This window comes from Chelonoidis abingdonii, chromosome 22 (genome assembly GCF_003597395.2).
Source record: "Chelonoidis abingdonii isolate Lonesome George chromosome 22, CheloAbing_2.0, whole genome shotgun sequence".
NCBI classification, from domain to species: Eukaryota; Metazoa; Chordata; order Testudines; family Testudinidae; genus Chelonoidis; species Chelonoidis abingdonii.
Genome location: NC_133790.1, coordinates 21291407 through 21310356, shown reverse-complemented (window position 1 = coordinate 21310356; position 18950 = coordinate 21291407). Strand labels below are relative to the sequence as shown.

At 37.7% G+C, this 18950-nt stretch overlaps 1 protein-coding gene across 3 annotated transcripts in view; it reads left to right on the top strand.

The window, feature by feature from the left end:
- SPECC1L (sperm antigen with calponin homology and coiled-coil domains 1 like) overlaps positions 1 to 16249 on the top strand; it is a 114488-nt gene extending 98239 nt beyond the window's left edge. For all 3 annotated transcript variants that reach the window (XM_032801312.2, XM_075060020.1, XM_032801315.2), the window contains 3 exons: positions 3990 to 4106; positions 5881 to 5940; positions 8406 to 16249. In XM_032801312.2, the coding sequence (XP_032657203.1) occupies positions 3990 to 4106; positions 5881 to 5940; positions 8406 to 8495 (267 nt within the window). In that variant the 3' untranslated portion in view covers positions 8496 to 16249. The remainder of the gene's footprint in view (positions 1 to 3989; positions 4107 to 5880; positions 5941 to 8405) is intronic.
- The last annotated feature ends 2701 nt before the right edge of the window (positions 16250 to 18950 follow it).

The window sequence follows — 18950 nt, the reverse complement described above, 5'->3', positions numbered from 1 at the left end:
TCAGTTTTTGCAAAATGTAAGTTTTAATATAAAAATTGTGCCCTTTACAGCTGCAAAGAAAAGTTTTTTTCAAATAAAAACCAAATCCAAACTGATGCCTAAATGGCAGATATATCAACCAAACCCATTTGGCTGAGCGTGCGTACAAATAGCTTAATTTACTGCAATAACCACTTGAAGTGAACTTTAAAAGCAACTGGGAAAAGACTGCTTATCTGATTACCAGGCAACCTATTAGCAAAATGCTCACATTCTCTATATTTGAGCACTTTACAAAATAAGATAAGACCAGAGCACTTATTCAAAGCTGGTTTAGTGAATCACAGTAAATGTTGAAGACTATAGCAGGCTAACTTGTCTTATTTTTTACTTCTGTCATAAGCTACACAGTTATTTGGAACAGTCAGAGCTCCAACTTCAATACTAGGCTCTTGCAGCCAACTATCACTTATATCAACTAACTATGAGCTTGTGCTTATTAGAGATATTGGTTGAATGTTGCCAAACAATATGAAGTGGCTACTTTTTCTGTAATTCGTCGCTAAGTGTCTCACTGGTAAGATAGAAATTCTAGACTAGTTCATTCAGTGAGGCATCCACAATGGCATTAATGGGGAGAAATGACACCCTGCAGTCAAAGGTGGGGGAGAGGAGAGGAATAGAGGCATATGTTCTTACACGAAGCATCTGCATTCTTTAAATCTTCAGTTGACGTAACATTAGTCTCCTCTTTGTATTGTACTTGTTTTTCTCAACGGTTGCCTCATAGACTTCACAAAAGGTGTGATTGGACTATTTATGGGTAAGTCCAGGGTTAAAGAATTTAAGCCATGTAACAGTTTGGCCTTACGCACACATGCCAGATGTTTGTTTGTTATCACTTGGTTTAGTGACCACCCTCTCCCTGAAAAAAACATGGCCCTTGGGGAGACGTTTGAAGGATATTTATGCGTCTGGTCAGTCTTTTCTATTGTATTGTCTCTGTAGTTATGAGGTGGGCACCTTTAGGGACTTTTAAATCAATTTTAAATGAATTATGTTAGCCAAATGTGGTTGTTTTGGGAGGGTGGGCAGGACTTAACGTTGCTTTCTGCTGACTGTTTTGGCGGGGAAATTAACATCAAGTAAACAGAACCACCAAGGGATATACAAGGGACTTTCACACACAGGTTAGAAGACCTCGACTTTGCAGATGACATCAGCTAGCTATCCTATACTCACAGATACATGCAAGCCAAAATAAATGATCTCCGGGTCTGTGCACAATTAGTACAGATGAAAATCAACAGTGAGAAAACTAAAACCATGAGAATCAACACACAGGAACCACCAATAACACTTTCTGGAACTGAAATAGAAGAGGTCTGATATTTCATGTAACTTGGCAGCATTGTAAATGCAGCAGATGGAACAGATGAAAACATTAAAGCCAGACTAGTGAAAGCCAGACACCCATTTGTCAAGCTAATCTGGAGAAACAGAAATCTTGCTCTCCAAATTAAACTTTGAATATTTAATGCCATTGTAAACTTGGTCTTACTGGATGGTGCTGATACTTGGAGACTTATTAAAATTTTGCTGTCTAAACTCCTACTTTTCATTAACAGCTGACTTAGACAAATCTTCAATAGCAGATGGCTAGAAAAAATCACAAACGAACTCTGATGGACGACAAAACAGAAACTGGTAGGACAGGATATTATGGAATGAAAATGGAGGTGACTAGTACATACATGGAGGAAAGACCCAAGCAACATAACAAGACAGGCATTAGAGTGGAACCCCCAGAGCAAGAGGCAACAAGGTAGATCAAGCTTAAAATGGAAATGAACAGTAGAAGCAGAATATAAAACTATCAAAATGACACTGGAAGATGCCAAGACTGCAGCAGGAGACTGGCAAAGATGGAAGGCAGCAGTGAGGGTCCTTATGTTCCAGCATAAGAGAGAGAGAATTCATTTTAAAGCCAGGCTGCTTACAAGCATTTTGATGAGGAGAGCCCCACCCTGTAGCTTCATCTGTGTTCTATGCATAGATGTGATGGGGAAGGTGAGTTCCAGGGAGTGCGTGTGACACGGGAGTTAGGGGGCTTGCGGGGCATCGGGGGGGGTGGTCTCATAGAGCAGCTTAGAATAAATAGATGGCAAGGAATTTGTTTTAGCTTTGACTGTGAGCTGTTTTGAAGTTTGGTGCTGTCTGTTGTATAAAATTTGCTCAATTATTTTTTTGCTGAAATTGAAAGGACACCTTCTTCCCCAATTCAAGTAGCGTTTAACTAGTTTTGACATCTCCTGAAAATGACCAGAATCAGATTAATTCAGTTGGATTCCAGCTTCCTGGTGGTTTGAGGGGCAAGGAGGGAGAGCTTTTTTTTCCATTCTGTGTCTTGAGGAAGTTGAGACTATGCAAAGAACATATTCCCACAGCACTGAGGGGTTCAAACAAAGCTATTTCCGTTTGGAAGCAGACTGCTGGATTGCAAAGCAAGGCACAGGCTACTGCCTGCAGGCATTGTGAGTCCAAGCACGTACACTTATATCACCATAGTTTGAACTTGTATTTTGTGGAGTTTGTGTAAAAAGAGCTGACACTGGGTAGGAAATGAAGATTTGGGGGGGTCAGTGGGGCACAGAGTAGCAGCATTTGTTGCTTTCCATTTGTAATGCAAAATCTTCATTGGTTTGACAAGAAAATGTCTTGCATGATTTAAGTGGCATTGTCTTCAGTTTTTATCCTGTTTGGTATTGTACATTTTTTTCTGATCGAGATTAAACAAGAGGGAGTGATTAGAATTAGCCTTTTGTGAAGAGGTGTGATTGGTATTACTGTTGTGAGGAAAAAGGTTGATTTATCTGCTGTTTCTTGGATTCTGAGACTGCAGATTGTTTGTTTCATTTTTAGTGTAATATCAAATATAAAGCAATAGCAGAGCTGTCTAGTCCAGTTAAGAGAGGGGTTCATTTGACATATAGAAGTTTACATTTCTTCATATAGGTCTCAAATGATAGGTCGGTAGAAGCAGTTTCCAACTGGTTCTTAAATAAAAGAATCTAAACTCACCGCCATCCATTTGGGTGGCAGTAACCTCTTTACTGTTGTTTTCCTGACAGCAGCCAAGTGCACAGTGATTTAGAAAGGTCACTCAGGCATCTTGTTGCTAACTTCATTTGGCAGAGGCCGTAGACTCTCTTTTCAACAACTTTGTGTACAAACTCTTGTGGAAAAAAGGGAATTGTTTAATTGTTCCACTTAGCTCCTGATTGGGACAGAAAGATATGGAGTGTGTGGGATGGCAGAGTGAAGAAATAAGGATTTTACTTTTCTGTCTTACTCAAAGAACTGGTTCCCTGCCATATTTCATGTCCGAGTATTCCAGTAGCTCATCTTTGAACAAGAATTAGTATTGAGTTTGTGTAATATTTTGTATCAGCTATCTCTAATAAAAATTATCACCTTATTTGGAAAGGAAATATCTGTGCTCATTGATTAGTCCTTTTGCATAATTAGTAATACAGTAGAATATGAGAAAATCTGATCTTCCCATTCTTTGAGAACACATCATAGCAGCTCGGCATATTTTAGGAGTTCCAGAACAAGTCCAGAAGTATGTATCTATAATTGGTTTCTGCTTGTGTCTAAACATGTTCTTCACTTAAACATTAGTATCTAAAAAGAACACAAAAGCATTTGCTAATGTTTATCATGTATCTTTTGTGGATAGGAAGGCAAATTAATTTCCAGAACTAATCTGTCTTTCCTGTGCTGGTCTATTTCTCACCCTCAATAGTGTTGGATTCTGGTCTCTGACCATTTCAGCACTGAAGCTGAAGTAATTTTCAATTGCATCTCCATTTCTAAAGTGCTTTGGCATTCTTTTGGTAAATGGTACAACATAAATAATAATATTTTTCTAATCACTTCAGTCAAATTCTAAAGCAGTAGTAAATGGTAATCTGCTATCATATATAGGCTCCTTTTTTCCCTTACAGAATATTGACATTACAAACTTCAGCAGCAGTTGGAATGATGGGTTGGCCTTCTGTGCGGTCCTCCATACTTACCTCCCAGCTCACATTCCGTACCAAGAACTGAACAGCCAGGACAAGGTACAGTAATATAATATCCAGTTTAGCCTATGCTAACTGAAAATATAGTTAAGCTTAAAAAAAAAAAAACCCTTAGGGCAGATAAAAAAATACATAGAATGGATGGGCTTGCAACAAGAGAGACACAAAATTGAGATTACTTCCTTGCATTAAAATTTTAAAAGGGAGCATGACTATATTACTTAAATTAGGTAAAAGTGGTTATAAAATTAAGGTTTATCAATTATTTGAGGCCATTGGACAAACAAGAACTTTGGGACAAATGTAAGAAGACTTTAATGAACGAACATAAATTTAAGGTGAGAAGATCACAAACGGTGGGTGGAAAGGGCTTTCAGTTGAGGTGATAGTGTTCAGTAGTCTTTAACCAAAATGTTCCCTGCCATTTAATGTTAAAGATCTGAAATTCAGGAACTCGTGTGCTTTGGAGTAGTTTATTCCCTTTTTTGGGTGATAGGAGGATATTTTTTTGTTGAACATGCTTCCATCCCATATTGCTCAGGGTGTTTGTTGCTTTCCTCCAGAGCAAAATTTAAAATCAGTGTTTTAAAGGATAAAAAGTTAAAGATAAATTGGGAAAAAGAATAATCCCAGTTTCTTCCAGTGTGTTGTAATTGTTATCCACATTGACATCTTCCGGAGGAGATGCATTGTTGTTAATCTCCGTAACAAATGCAAAAAAAAATTCTTAAAACACACAGAGAGAGAGTTTATTACTTTTGCCATTTTTATGGAAAAATAACTATTTTTTCACCTTAATGGATTCCCTGATTCTTATTGTTCAGTCCATTGGTATATATTAAATAATCATTGTTTCTTAATATCTTATGTGTTCCTTTTTTCTCTTTAAGTATCCTCTTTACAGTCCTTTGTTTCTTCTAAGACTTAGTGCTGAGATTTTTACTTGTGTAGAGCTAAATTGTACTTGAAATTCAATTTAATCTTTATCACACATCCATATGGATATTAAAGTTATATCTTTGGTTTTACATAAACACTAAGGCTGGTAAGAGTTAAGAGAAGAATCTTTCATGAGTTGCATTGGACATTGGCATAAAGATTTATTTCATACGGTATCTGTTACTACTCTGAGGAGTGCTATAGGATTACCTAGAATAGATTATTAAAGGTGTATGCTTCCCCTGAGTGCATCTCTACCACCTCTATAAAAGTGGCTACAGGGACCTCTTATTGATTACCATTGCCAATCTATTGTACTTTTATCAAATGAAGTTTTAAAAGTTATGTTTACTTCTTATTTGAACAATTCCTCTAATGGTTGAAGTTTTGAATCTTATTAAACTTACTATTTCCCAAACTTTGCTCAATATTCACTTATTCTCCTTATTTGATAACATTTAATTTAAAATGCAATCCCTTTTAGCGGCATCTTTCTTATAAATATAGATGTAAAAACATATCCTTCTCCAGAATTAACAAAATCCTTTCCCTATTTATCATTTGATGGTTTGGCTTTTGGCTCTTTTTGTATTTTATCTGTGGCAAATTAAAGTCCCCAGTTATCACTGTCTATTCTAGCATTGTTGAAAAATCTTTACCTGATTCCAGCAGGTAGTAAATACTTCCTACAGGCATTCATGTATCTCTTGTACTGAATGATGCCTGTGACACATCTTTATAAATGTGGTTTAGTTATAAACCATAGCTGAAGTCAATACAGGGTTTTATAAGAAATGTTTTCAAGTAACAAGTCCATTTAAATTTTAAGTAGTTTTCCTTCTGTTTTCATATAAATGTTGTATTACATTTACAGAGAAGAAACTTCACTCTGGCCTTTCAGGCAGCTGAAAGTGTTGGCATCAAATCTACTCTGGTAAGTGTTAAGTAGATAATGTCCTGTTTATAAAATGTCTTTTATACCATGCACCATGAAGTTCTGTGACAGAAAGATTACTGTGTTTTGGGCCTGAAGCAGTATAATGAGGACAGTTCATTTGCCCCAGAATGATTTGAAAAATGATTGTATATTTTGTATGAAGGCTACTTCCCCATGCAGACATTACTGTTCTCCTGAATTTTTTGTTGTATTTCTTGGCTTCTTCCTTGACAGGGCAGGTATTTTGTCTTGTGACAAACCATAGCCTATAAAGAAACTATTAATATTCAAAACAATAGAGCCAAGCTAAAGTAGAGTACAGGTTAACTGCTCACAGATATTCTGGCCTAGAAAGTCTGCAGGGCAGACATACCAGGCTTTTTACACAGCCTGAGATGTGTCTGTGCTGCTGGCTTAAGGAACTGTGGGTACAACGTACTTTCTAGATTTGGGTTTACATTTCAAATGGTTTGAATTTATTAGAATTCTGAAAGTACAAATTAAACCCATAAAAGTTGTTTTTTTATTCAATAAAGTGTGAAGGTCATGATTTCTGTGGTCCATCTGTTAAACCAGCAAATGTCCAAAATATTGTTGGCTAGAGAGGCTTTCTTTTTCTTCATAACTGAACAATGGCAGCATTAGTAGAAAATTTGATACTAGGTCTGTAATGAATTAAGTTTTTAACTGTGAAACTGTTTCTTTAAGTAACAATAGTTAAGAGGCTTTGTAATTCCTACAAGAAGAAATTCCTGAGCAGAATTTAAAAGAATTACTAATTTGTCATTATGAAAATAATTACCAGAAGAGGAAGACTTTTCTGAAGCCATGGAATTGGAAGAAACACAAGCCCTGGTAGATGTCTCCAGCAATTCAGCTAGAATTGCCAGGACCAGAAAAAGGATTTAAATAACTAATTAGGACTTGTGTAACTTGAATTCTAGCAAAGCTGCCATTGAGTTAGCAACTCACAATGCTATATAGTCAGACATTTAAAAATAACACTTTCCTTGATCCTTATCAAAACCTCTGACCAGCCATTGTATTTGTTCACAATGGAGATACAACTGCTGAGTATTTTTAAATACCTCAGAAGTTCGTGATTTTGAAATGTGAAGTTTTTTACCAAATGCAGATGTAAAAATAGACTATTGAGAGCAGCTGTAGAAATGCCTACATGCAGTTAGCTACATGGCACTTTCCTCTCCCTTGACATTACAGTACATGACAGTACTAGAAAGAGGACTTTACAAGATACCTGGAACTGGCTGACCAAAAACTGTCTTAAAATGTAATCCCTACACATGCAGACACTTTCATAGGCTCAGGTACATCCAAACTGAGTTAAATCTTATAAGAGGAAATTGCATCTTTCATAGGAAAAGTTTGTTAGCAGTATATGCAGCATACACTGTGTGTTTTGTGTGGCAAATGGTCATTGTGTATATAAATGTTAATGAGGGTAACATTAGGGGAAATTATTTCAGCTGTTCCTTGAACGTGGTGTTTTGACTACTCACAGCTCCTTTCATAAAGTGAACTCTATCACAGTAATTGCTGCTTCTGTTTGAACTCTCTATTAAAAATGAATATAGGTAAAGTTAAAGAAAAAGTCACAAAAAATAAGGAAGGTTTAAAAAGCTTATTGAATTCTTTCCCTTCCTATGGGTATAGGTTCCATGCGTAGATTGTCGAGCAAGATATATCCATCTTTCTTGTTTGTAAATCAGTTTACTCGTGGTGCAATATAAATAATTAGAATAGGTAGAGATCAGTTCATAGCTTTGTTAGGTAGGTATTAACTCCTCACATTTTGCCTCTCTCTGAGTACATATTTTACTAGATTTGATAATAAATGCTAACTTTACCTAGTTAAATGTCTACCTTGGAAATCACTATGTTAGTGGTGGGCAACCTAACGGGCTGCATGCTCTCGCAGGTTGCCCACCACTGCACGGTACTGTTGTAAAGTGACACTTGACAGTGCCAAGTAAAAAGGTTGACTGTTAAAGAGCAAGTTTGTGCAGTGATGTTTGTTACCTAGCTAGACCTTGATCCTGCTGTGGAAAGTGCATGTGCAGAGTGGAATTCTGCATGCATGTTATTAACTGCAGCACTTGGGCTCCAGTCTTTCAGTAGTCAACTGTTTTATTGTTAGCATTAGATGAGAAGAAAGCTGAGGTATACTCTGATATTGGACTCATGAACTGCAAGTCACAAAATTAATGTTGCTTTTCACTGAGATGGTAGCCCTTAGCAGATGGCCCAGAAATAACTGTTTTTAAACTTTTAAGTCGTGAAGTACCTTTCACCATCTGAACTTGGCAAATGACATGCTGAGCAAAATGGAAATCTTTCCTTAAGCCTGTCTCAGAGTGGGAGCTTTACAGCTTTGATGAGCACTACATGGACATGAACTTGCAAGGTGGTCATTTTTAATTTTGATCTTCTTTTTGTGACAGGACATCAATGAAATGGTGCGAACTGAGCGTCCAGACTGGCAGAATGTCATGCTGTATGTTACTGCAATTTACAAATACTTTGAAACCTGAAACCTTGTTAAACCAAAAGATTTGCAGACTGGAATCATCACTAGCTGCCAGACAGAAACGCTAATCCCAGATTCATTGAAATCTGGCAATATGCATGTTCCTCAACCTTCAGTCATGGATTGTCTCAAACTGCTTCAGCCAACAAACCTTGGAACACAGGTTAGAAGCAAGAACTTTTTACCAGTGTGCTAGGCATATCCCATGGTATTGAGTTATCCAAATTTATTACGTAGCCTAATAAGACTGGCCTTCAAGGAACTGCCTTTACATCCAGACTTCCTGAAGTTTTCGTATTTCCTTGAGAGACTGAGGTGTATAATGCTGTAGCATATACAAAATTGAATGTACAGCTAAAACTATGAGAAGGAAATGGATGAAACAGCACCAAAATGAATTTTCTCTACTATCAGAAACCACAGAGTCTGGGTGAATATTCTACCCATACATACACTACACCCCAATACAGTAAAAATCTTAATAGTTACTGAAGTTACTGCCTTAATTATTTTTTCTCCTCTCTAATGTGCACAATATTCAAGGGAAAGGAGCTTTTATTCTGTCAGGCTTACTTGACTGAAGAGTGCTCTCAACACCTGGACAAACCTGGCGCAGAAGAACTCGTCAGTGTAAAGCTCTGTTTAAGCCTACCTCTGTCACACAAACGTCGCTTCCAACTTTATATAAAGGATTATAAGGACGAGCACATACAGTTCCTGGCTTGAAGAGTGTACTGTGCTTACATGGAGTTATATTTCATCTAATTTTCTGTGCTTCCATTATAACAATGAGATTAATCAAGAATTAATCCTTGTAGAACTTGTCTCTATCCTCTTCTTCCTTTGCCTGCATAGCACACACAGAAATGCCGACCTTTCCTTTACAGCAATACAAGCATACAGTATCTCTGATTACAATGGTGGAATTATGCCAGTGGGATATCTCCCTCTACAGAGAAGATAATTGTCAGTAATGGGATGTCCAGTTTTGCAATGTTCCATGTACACTTTTCTTTGGATCTCGCAGATACTGATCTGACTGAAAGAAAGTAAAACACGCTACGAAGAGAACTGCAGTGGGACTTATTTTTATGTAATCCTGTTCCAGTCTGGAATATTATATCACAAAGACTAATGCTCCTGAGGAAAGAATGAAAAGCTTTGGTCTGCTCATATTGTATTCTCCTAAAATGCACCTCAGTTCATGTGGCAAAACTCTCTGGGCAAAAGTGTTCAAGCAAGTGCCTTAAATAGCCTTGAGTTGGTAGACCCTGGAGCTCCAGGGCACTGTGCAAAACATTAGGAACTCAGAAGGATTTCTAGTGGCAAACAGACATGTATTGTTAAAATGGTTTTTATAATCGTGTACTTGTCAAACCAAGGGAAGGCCTTCATCCTACCATTGTGTTCCTGCCTCTTACTTCCCTACATAGTTAGCAACAGTTAAGCCACAGGAAAGAGCCTCTCTTTAATGTTGAGCTGAAGCTTTCCTTTACTGACCCACCTTTATAAATACACTTAACCTATCAACAGCCCTGTTCGAAACAATGATTCTGTTATTCCTATTGTGTGCCTGTAACTCTTATGGACAGTTTGAATGACTAGATGTTAACAGCTCGGTGAATGCAACTTGCTTGGCAACTATTAGTGCTATCAGGAATGAAAAAAACACTGATTCAGATCAGAACTATATAGCCAGTCAGAATAGCTAGCATCCTGAAGAATGTAACCAATCTGAAGAGGGGGCATTTCAAGCATGCCTCTGGCATTTAAACAAACCTTGCAACTCTTAACTCCTATATTATAAAGCTCAACTAACTCTTAAATTCTGATCAGTGTCTGTAGTGGAAGGAATAAAACAAATATCTTGAGTGATGGAGGCAGAAGGAAGTGTTTATTAAATGACTGGTAAATAACCATTTAGTCCATAGAGAGGACGCTTGGAGAAGTTTCCAGAGAAGCTGTTTCTGGTGACTACTTCCTTTCTGATTGGGAGATTAATGTTAGGCAAGTAGCTAAAAATTCTCAGGCTGTGAATAAACAGGTTTGAAGATCCTCAGCAACCAAGAGAAAATGGTTGCAGAAGAGACTTCAAATAAAAAAATCTTCATAAGATTTGAATAGAAAGAAGTGGGAAATGTACACCATCACTTTCATAAACTGCTGAAATCCCATTTCTGCACATTTATGCTACGGGAGGCTGTTCTCTTTTCCTTATGAATTTAAGTTATCTATTTACAGTTGCGTCATTTTATTTATTACATTAAGATTGAAAAAAATTCTAATTAAAAACAGAGCACTCCTCATTCTAAACTCACTAGTAACCTATTTCTTTAACATGGTTTGCGCCAAGGGCTAATTTTAGTAACTTTTCTGCAAAGTGGTGTCTGAACTTTACTTGCCTAGAAATCTATCTGTCATTAATTGTAATAATATTGGTCATGTAAACATCCATAAAAAGGGAACTCCAGTTTTTTCAAATATATCTAATTAGGCAACATGACAGAAGCATTAAGAATCTGTAGAGATGGGAGTTTTAAAATAATAAACACAGACCTTCATTAGAAATGAAGAAATCTACAGATTGCTTCTTGGTGCAATCTGTCTGTTTTGGTGGATTTTGTTTTTGTTTGTTTGGGGTTTTTTGTTTTGGTTTTTTGGTGTGTTTTGTTTGTTGGTGGGGTTGTTTGTTTTTAGTTTGTTTTTTGTTTTGGTTTTTTTGTTTTGGGGTTTTTTTTTGGTTTTTGGGGAGAGTCTGAAGTTTTACTTGGTGTTGATGGTACACAAGTATTAGAGTCAGATCTAGAAAGAGGTATGAGGCTCCATAAAGAAATTTCCTAGAGACACATCTGTGCCTTTGCAAATAAAATACTGTTCTTCTGACACAATGAAAGGATATTCAAGAAAGGGATGCAAGAAATAAAACAAACTGAACCCTGGTACACGGTAACAGAATGTTCAGAAAGGTGGAAACAACAAATCTCTCCTTTTGCTAATTGGAAGAATGACTTATGTAACCTTTCTGGATAGAAATAATACACTTCGGTGTGGTTCCAACTCATACTTCACCCTGAAAGGGCCAGTTCTGTTACACATTGTAGAGTGCAAGCTTCTTGCTATTTGACTTGATTTTTTTGTTCTGTTTAATATATCTAAATGTACTCAAAATGTCAAATAATGTATGTGGATTTATTTTTATTGCATTTAGTATGTCCCTTGCAAATGCCTGTGTTTTAGTAGGTCACTGTTATTCACGTCCATCTTTATAAGAGGTGCACATAACCAAAACAGCTTGGACGTGTTTATGCTGAATTGGCTCTGTTGCTGTCTGGATAATGTTAAGTGAAACACATTCCACTGAATGTAAAGATGTCAGTATCCAGTCAGGTGTGTATCAGATTTGTTTAACGTTCATGGTACATCAGCGGCGAACTGAATGAACAGTTGAAGCTTTTTCTTTACCTTCAAGTAGCATCGAAGGAAAAATAACTTATTTTTTAATATTCAGATAGGCGGTCTCCAGAATTCTTTGATGTCCAGAGTAACGATAAAAAGGTGATGTGAACCTTCACAACCAATGAGATGCAATTGATTGGGTTTTCAGGTATTTAATATGTTTAACTGAGAACACTTATCCATTAGTTTTGGCCATGTAACTCAATGGATCTCATAATGACCTTTCACTACAGCAATACCTGCTAGAAATTCTAAGCAGAAGCTTCTAATTGAAACTGGAGCCATGGAGAGGCAACTCAGAATGCTGTATTAATAATTAGATGATATCCTGGTTAAAGAATAAAATGTCATTCTTTGCCTTATTTATATTAAACATTGTTTCTGCCAATTATATATTGCATTTATCAGAGACTGATAGATGTCTCTAGTTTAATACTATGTTGTCCCTATCTTTCTATGCTCCTGAAAAGTCAGCCAATCTGCTTTGAGAAGTCTCTAACTTGCCAGTGTGATGAAACCATCTTTAGCTGTTACACTGGTGTAACTCCATATGAACCCCATTGACTTCAGTAGTTACTCCTGTTTTACACCTATGAAGAGAGCAGAATTTTGCCCACTAAGTCTAAAATGGTGATGGGCGCACAACTGTGGTTTAAATAGTTGTTATAAAGATATGTCTCAGGAGTTGTCAAAGTGACAGCAAAATCTCTATGGTGTTTCTTATCTGTTCCCTCAACATCAAATCTCATCTGCCACCACCCATTCTACCTCTTATATTTATTGACCATTCCAGACAATAAAGAACCCGGTAGTGACAGCAATTTAGTTGATCGTATGGAAGGTAGAACAGAATATTTTATTGCTGCATCTCTAGTTTCTGTACAATTCTGACAAAGATATAAAATGTCCTGACCATAAACTCTGCTTTAAACTAACGAATAGGAGCATATGCTTTTTCAAGATTTTGTTTTACCAGCTGTGTTCTGCTTATGGTTGTCTTAAGAGCACTGCTTGCCTGTCCATTGACAAGCTGACGTCCCTTTCACAGCTTGCTCCAAGAATGTCAAAATTGTAGTTCATTTCTGCCCTGATTCAAGACATAACCCCAAGTAGGCTACCTGTGGAAAAGGGCATTATAGTCGTCATGTATCTGCACAAATTGCTTGTCCCTGAGTTTTTATGATCTTCCTGACTTGATGTGATCAATGATTTTTAACTTTGACTCCTATTTTTATTTCATGTCCCTCCAAACCACATTGTTGGCTACTGCTACAGTGCCTTGCCTCAGCTGAATGCTAATGTATGAATCCCTGTGAAAGTGGACACCAACCTGAATTTTAAAGTAATCATCATCTCTGTGCTCCAGAGATGACACCATTCATTGTGCTTCCTCTTGCCTGTGTACATTGATTGGCCAAATACAAGTCAGATCATTTCAGCTCTTCAGTTGACACCTGTTTCCCCCTCACATCAAGAAATGTAGTACATAGAGCTTACATCTTACTGTAATGCTTGTCCAGTGCTTTTGCATTTAAATCCTTAACTCTTCAATAAATGAAAATAATGTTAGATATTTCTGATGTAATGGCCCCAATTAAAAAAGTATATCTAATACTGAGTGTGCCCCTCAGTAGTTTTTCTGCTTGTTTCTCAGAGTTCTTATGCTCAGAGGATGAGTTGCTTGCTGTAGTAGAAAGGGTTATAAATTGCTGTGTTTAATTTAAAATAAAATCTGTTAAGGTTCAGCTGGGTTTGCTGGATATTTCTAAGAATTTATTCAGCTCTGTCTGCTCTTAATTTTATCCTGTAATAAATAGATCAGTGTTGAGTACATTTGGCAACTGTCAAAAGGTCAGTGTGTTCGGGTCTGGGAACATTTGACTAGTTCATTCTGGTGACTAAGTGGTTTAAAAGATCTTTTTTTTAATATGTAATTTTGTATGAAGGGCTTGGCCATTAAGCAGAATACTGAAATGAGGGTCTCTTATTTCTTGTATATTCCATGCTTCCCAGCTTTTACAGTTGGAAGATCTTCAGCTGTTTCAGCTTGATAGGTTACTCTCCTGGTCTGTGTGAATTAATTACCGGTATATGTAATTCTTTTCCTTCCATTAGAAGTTGTTTCCCTACACCTAAACTTGAATAATACTTAGCTATGGAAGTCGGGTGCCTTTGCAGTTTTTCTCCAGTTTAAACTGCTTTATTTTTCACTTAAAAGGTTCCTGACCCTAGTTGATACAGGGCTGTAACTGCCATTGAGTTGCACACAGATTTCCTAGTTACTTCAACAAAGTTCTGAATGCAGAACAATAGTAGGACAAGTCGCTTACAGAATATTTTGTGGCACCTTATTGTGGTTAAATTTATTTCCCATTGTCATCCCCGTTTTCAGATGTGGCCAAAATCATTCAGTCTAGGCTGAAACTTGGAATATAAGCTCTCACCCAGGAAGGATCCTTCTGTTTAATAGTATTTTTGAAGAAATAGTTTGTATTTGTTATAGGAGCTAAAGGAAATGTCCTGGGTTTAGAATCGCTGTGCATTTCTAATGTTTTTGAATTTTAAACTGAGAACTTTGCATATAGTGCTAGAATATGAACTGGATTTTTTGGAGGAAAAAGATTAAAAAATGACTCACTGTGACTCCACTGTGGATAAGCAACATGGTAAGTTATGTGCATTTCCTCTTTCCAGTGAAATAATATGTGTAATTTTAATCGTATGCACTTCGTGTGTGTGTTTGGTAGCTAGAATGCCACAACAGACAGTTATTGCTGCAAACGAGCCCTAACAGTCTATCATATACACAGGTTGTGAACAAAGATTTTAAAGGATAGACTGTATTGGCAACAAAGGAACAGTTAACGTTTGGTCAAAACTCCACTTCACAAAATACCTCTCTCTCTCACACTCTCCCTCTCTCTCTGCTTCACTTCTTTCAGGTAAATATGTTTTTACATTAAGGTGAATTTCAGGAAATGGGGGACATATGCATGACAACATACCCAAGTAACTTATACATGTAAAAATTACATAGTTTTTCATGAGTGTTTCCAACCTATTTTAAAATGTGTATCATTAAATATTCAGTTTGTTACAACTTATTCTTACTAGTTTAATGTAGATTTGCTTTTAAAACTTCCACCTCTTCCACGTTTCATCTGCTAAAGTTTGCTTGAACAAAAAAAAGCCTTTGTTTTCCCATTGGTTAATACAAATGAAAAGTATGAGACTGCTAACTGGGATATGGAGCATTTACCCTCTAGATTGACCGTTCAAATCCAGCTTAGGCCAGTAGTGACTATCTGAAGGTGGTTTGGTCATCATGAAATGAATTGGTGATCCAGTTAATAGTGGGCAGGTGTCAACATCAGGAAGTCACAGAATTACACTAATTGGCACCACCCAAAGGGATGGACACTGAACTATCTTCTGACCCTTAGAAGTGGTATCTTCAATTCCAGTTTGAGGTAACTGACAGAGCAGTGTGGGAAGCTTGTCCCATTCCCACCCACTCCACCCCCTGTGTTGAGAAAGAATAAGAGAATTTTATTGCCATCTCCTTCAGTCTGGCATCACAAGCATTATATTTGCTTACAAAGTGGCCCACAAGTTTAATAATGACACCACAGCTTGAAATATCAGTTGGCATAACTGCTCTAGAGAGAATTGGAATGCTCCATAGCTTTTAACAATCATGAAAACAGAAAACTGATTTTAAAAAGGCCTTTCCATGCATTCTTCCTAAGTTTTATTTATTTCTGTGCACATTTGAAACATGACTGAGCACCCTCGCAGTGATTGGGTTGAATGAGAGTAACAGTTCTAGTTCTATGCAAAAAGCACTTTCCGTTCGTACTTAACCACTCATTCTATTGATACAACTGAAAAGGCTTCAAGAAATGTCTGAGCTTTAAGTGCATAGTTGTGTCATAGATTTGACCTTATAGTCTGAGTGGGGGGAAAATAGTATTTTTTTCAGCTTCCCATCCAGTTGGATCTGAGACTTGGAAGCAGAGGAGGAATCCAAAATGTGTTTCATTTAGACTGAAGCCTGGTTCCAATTTGAAAGGCAAAAATCAGTAATCATTGGGACTTCCGATGCTGGCAATCCGATTTTAAGTTATAGCCTTTGGAGAAATAGTGTGCTTTTAGTTTTGCAAGTTCCACTAAGGATCTGGGCATTTGCTTTATACAAAACAATGTATTCTGCATTTGTATTTAGTATGTATGCCTTTGATTTGGCAATGTTACTATGTTTTCTTCTTAAGTTTGTGAAATAAAGATTTACAGATATTAAAATGTGTACTGTATTGACTGAGATGGGACGTACTACAAACTGAGATCCAGTTAGCTTTAGTACCATTCTATCACCATTACTGACTTTCAGGAGCAATATTTAGAAGCGGTAGTTTGCAGCCATGTGTGTGGCGCATACTTAATATATGGGGAGTGGGAAGGTAACTAATTCCTGATTTCTGTATGTGAATTTGTCTCCGAATTTTAGCACTAGCAGCACAACTTAAAACACTTTATAGTGATGGGTATCCGTAGATATTATGATACAAGTGTATACTTGATGTGTTGTCTTTACATTGGATTGTTCTGGTCTTGAATATTCAATTGATAGAGAATGGAATTGCTGCTTTTTCTTGTCATAGGCTATTGCTATTATCCATTCCTACTCTTGCTATGATCCTCTCTTCCCTAATGGGAATTAGTTTGGAGGTGTGATTATCTTAGGACAGCTGCACAGGAGAAGATTGAGTGCTTTACTGAAACAAGATGGATGAGGTGATACCTTCTATTGGACCCACTTCTGTTGGTGAGAGACAAGCTTTTGAAACTTACACAGAGCTCTTCTTCAGCCTGTCTCACCAACAGCAGTTGGTCAAAAAAGATATTACCTGCTCCACCTTGTCTCTGATATCCTGGGACCAACAAGGCTACCAAAACACTGCACTGTTTTACAGATTTTTCTATAGAGGAGTGTCATTGCACAGCTGTGTGCAAAAAGGTTACAATAGCTGAAGATAAGATTGAAATTTATAAAATTGATTGGGCAAAAAAAAATTTGTTAAGAGATACTGTTTAGTCTGGGTCTAATTAAGTGTGGTCAGTGCTTGGATAACCTGGTGATAAGGTGGATTAGAAATGCATGTTAGATATTCTCTACCACAAAAAACAAACATGTGGCTTAATGTGATGTGGACAAGTGCAGCCTGGAGTGTATAATATGTTTAAGATGGATTAAAACAGAAATCGGTTCACTTTTCCAAGCCCCCAGGTTTGCTTTTTTAGAGAGAAGTTAAATTTAGTACCTGCATGGGTTGATTGACCACGGTCCTGCATTTTTTGTTGAACTATAGGCCTTCTTTTCTCTATGCTTACATTTTCGTAGCAGATCTGAGCTCTGATTTTTTTAAGATTGGCTTGTTTTACTACTAAATGTTTATATTGTGGAGCACTAAAAGGACACAACCAGTTCTGCTGGCCCTGTACAAACATGGATGACAATTCTTATCCCCAAGATCTTCCAGTATACAAGACAAGACATAATAGGTGAATGAGACAAATAAGCAGACTAGGGTGGGTAGTGTGACCAAAAGATCAGTTGTTTAAATGACACTTGTGTTCACTACCACATAAATGCAGGGACCAATTTTTTTAATTTACTACTGTAAATGGATGGTCATTGTGAAGGAGGCAAACTGTTAGAACTATATTTAAAAATCATGTTCTAGCCTAGACCTAAGCAAACTCACTCCAGTTCAAACCGTAGGCTGGAACATGATTTGGCCTCATTCATACTAGCTGATTACTGAGTTGTGAATGCTGTTTTATCGGGAACATGTATAAACAACTGAAGTTTGGCTCAATTGTTTCAAGGTTTATGGGTGCTGGGATTTAGGGGTTTGGTTGGGCCCATCTTTATTGCAAATGTGCTTCCCAAATTGTGTATAGACCAATATAGATGGATATTTGGAGTCCCATCTGATTCCCCTTGGAGTTAGAGGAGAGGCTGGCTTAGGGGTTGTCTAAACTACCGCTTAAGTCGACATAACATACATCATACAGGGTTGTGATAAAACGACCACTTTATGTTGGTGGAAGATGCTCTCCTGCTAACATAGCTCCCTCCTCTCATTGAGCTGGGGTAATTACGTTAATAGGAGAGAGCTGTCCTGACAATGTAGTGTGTCTTCGCCAGATGCACTACGGTAGCGCGGTAGTGAAGACAAGCCCTCAGTGAGGATACGTCTACACTATGGGATTAGTCCGATTTTACATAAACTGGTTTTGTAAATCAGATTGTATAAAGTCGAGTGCACACGGCCACACTAAGCACATTAATTCGGCGGTGTGCGTCCATGGTTCGAGGCTAACGTCGATTTCCGGAGCGTTGCACTGTGGGTAGCTATTCTGTAGCTATCCCATAGTTCCCGCAGTCTCCTCCCCCCCTTGGAATTCTGGGTTGAGATCCCAGTGCCTGATGGGGCAAAAATCATTGTCGCTGGTGGTTCTGGGTAAAAGTCGTCACTCATTCCTTCCTCTGGGAAAACAATGGCAGACAATCATTTCGCGCCCTTTTTTTCTGGATTGCCCTGGCAGACGCCATAGCACAGCAACCATGGAGCCCGTTCAGCTTTTTTTTTTTTACTGTCACCATATGTGTACTGAATGCCGCTGACAGAGGCGTTACTGCAGCGCTACACAGCAGCATTCGTTTGCTTTTGCATGATAGCAGAGACGGTTATCAGTTGTTCTGTACCGTCTGCTGCCATTGTAAATCGGCAATAAGATGACGGTTATCTGTCGTTCTGTGCTGTCTGCTGCTATCATGGGTGCCCCTGGCTGAGGTCGGCCAGGGGCACAAAGGCAAAACTGGGAATGACTCCCCGAGTCAGTCCCTCCTTTATGGTTTCTGAAAATAGAGTCAGTCCTGCCTAGAATATGGGGCAAGTGTACTAAAGAACCAGTGTATCAGAGAGCACAGCTGCTC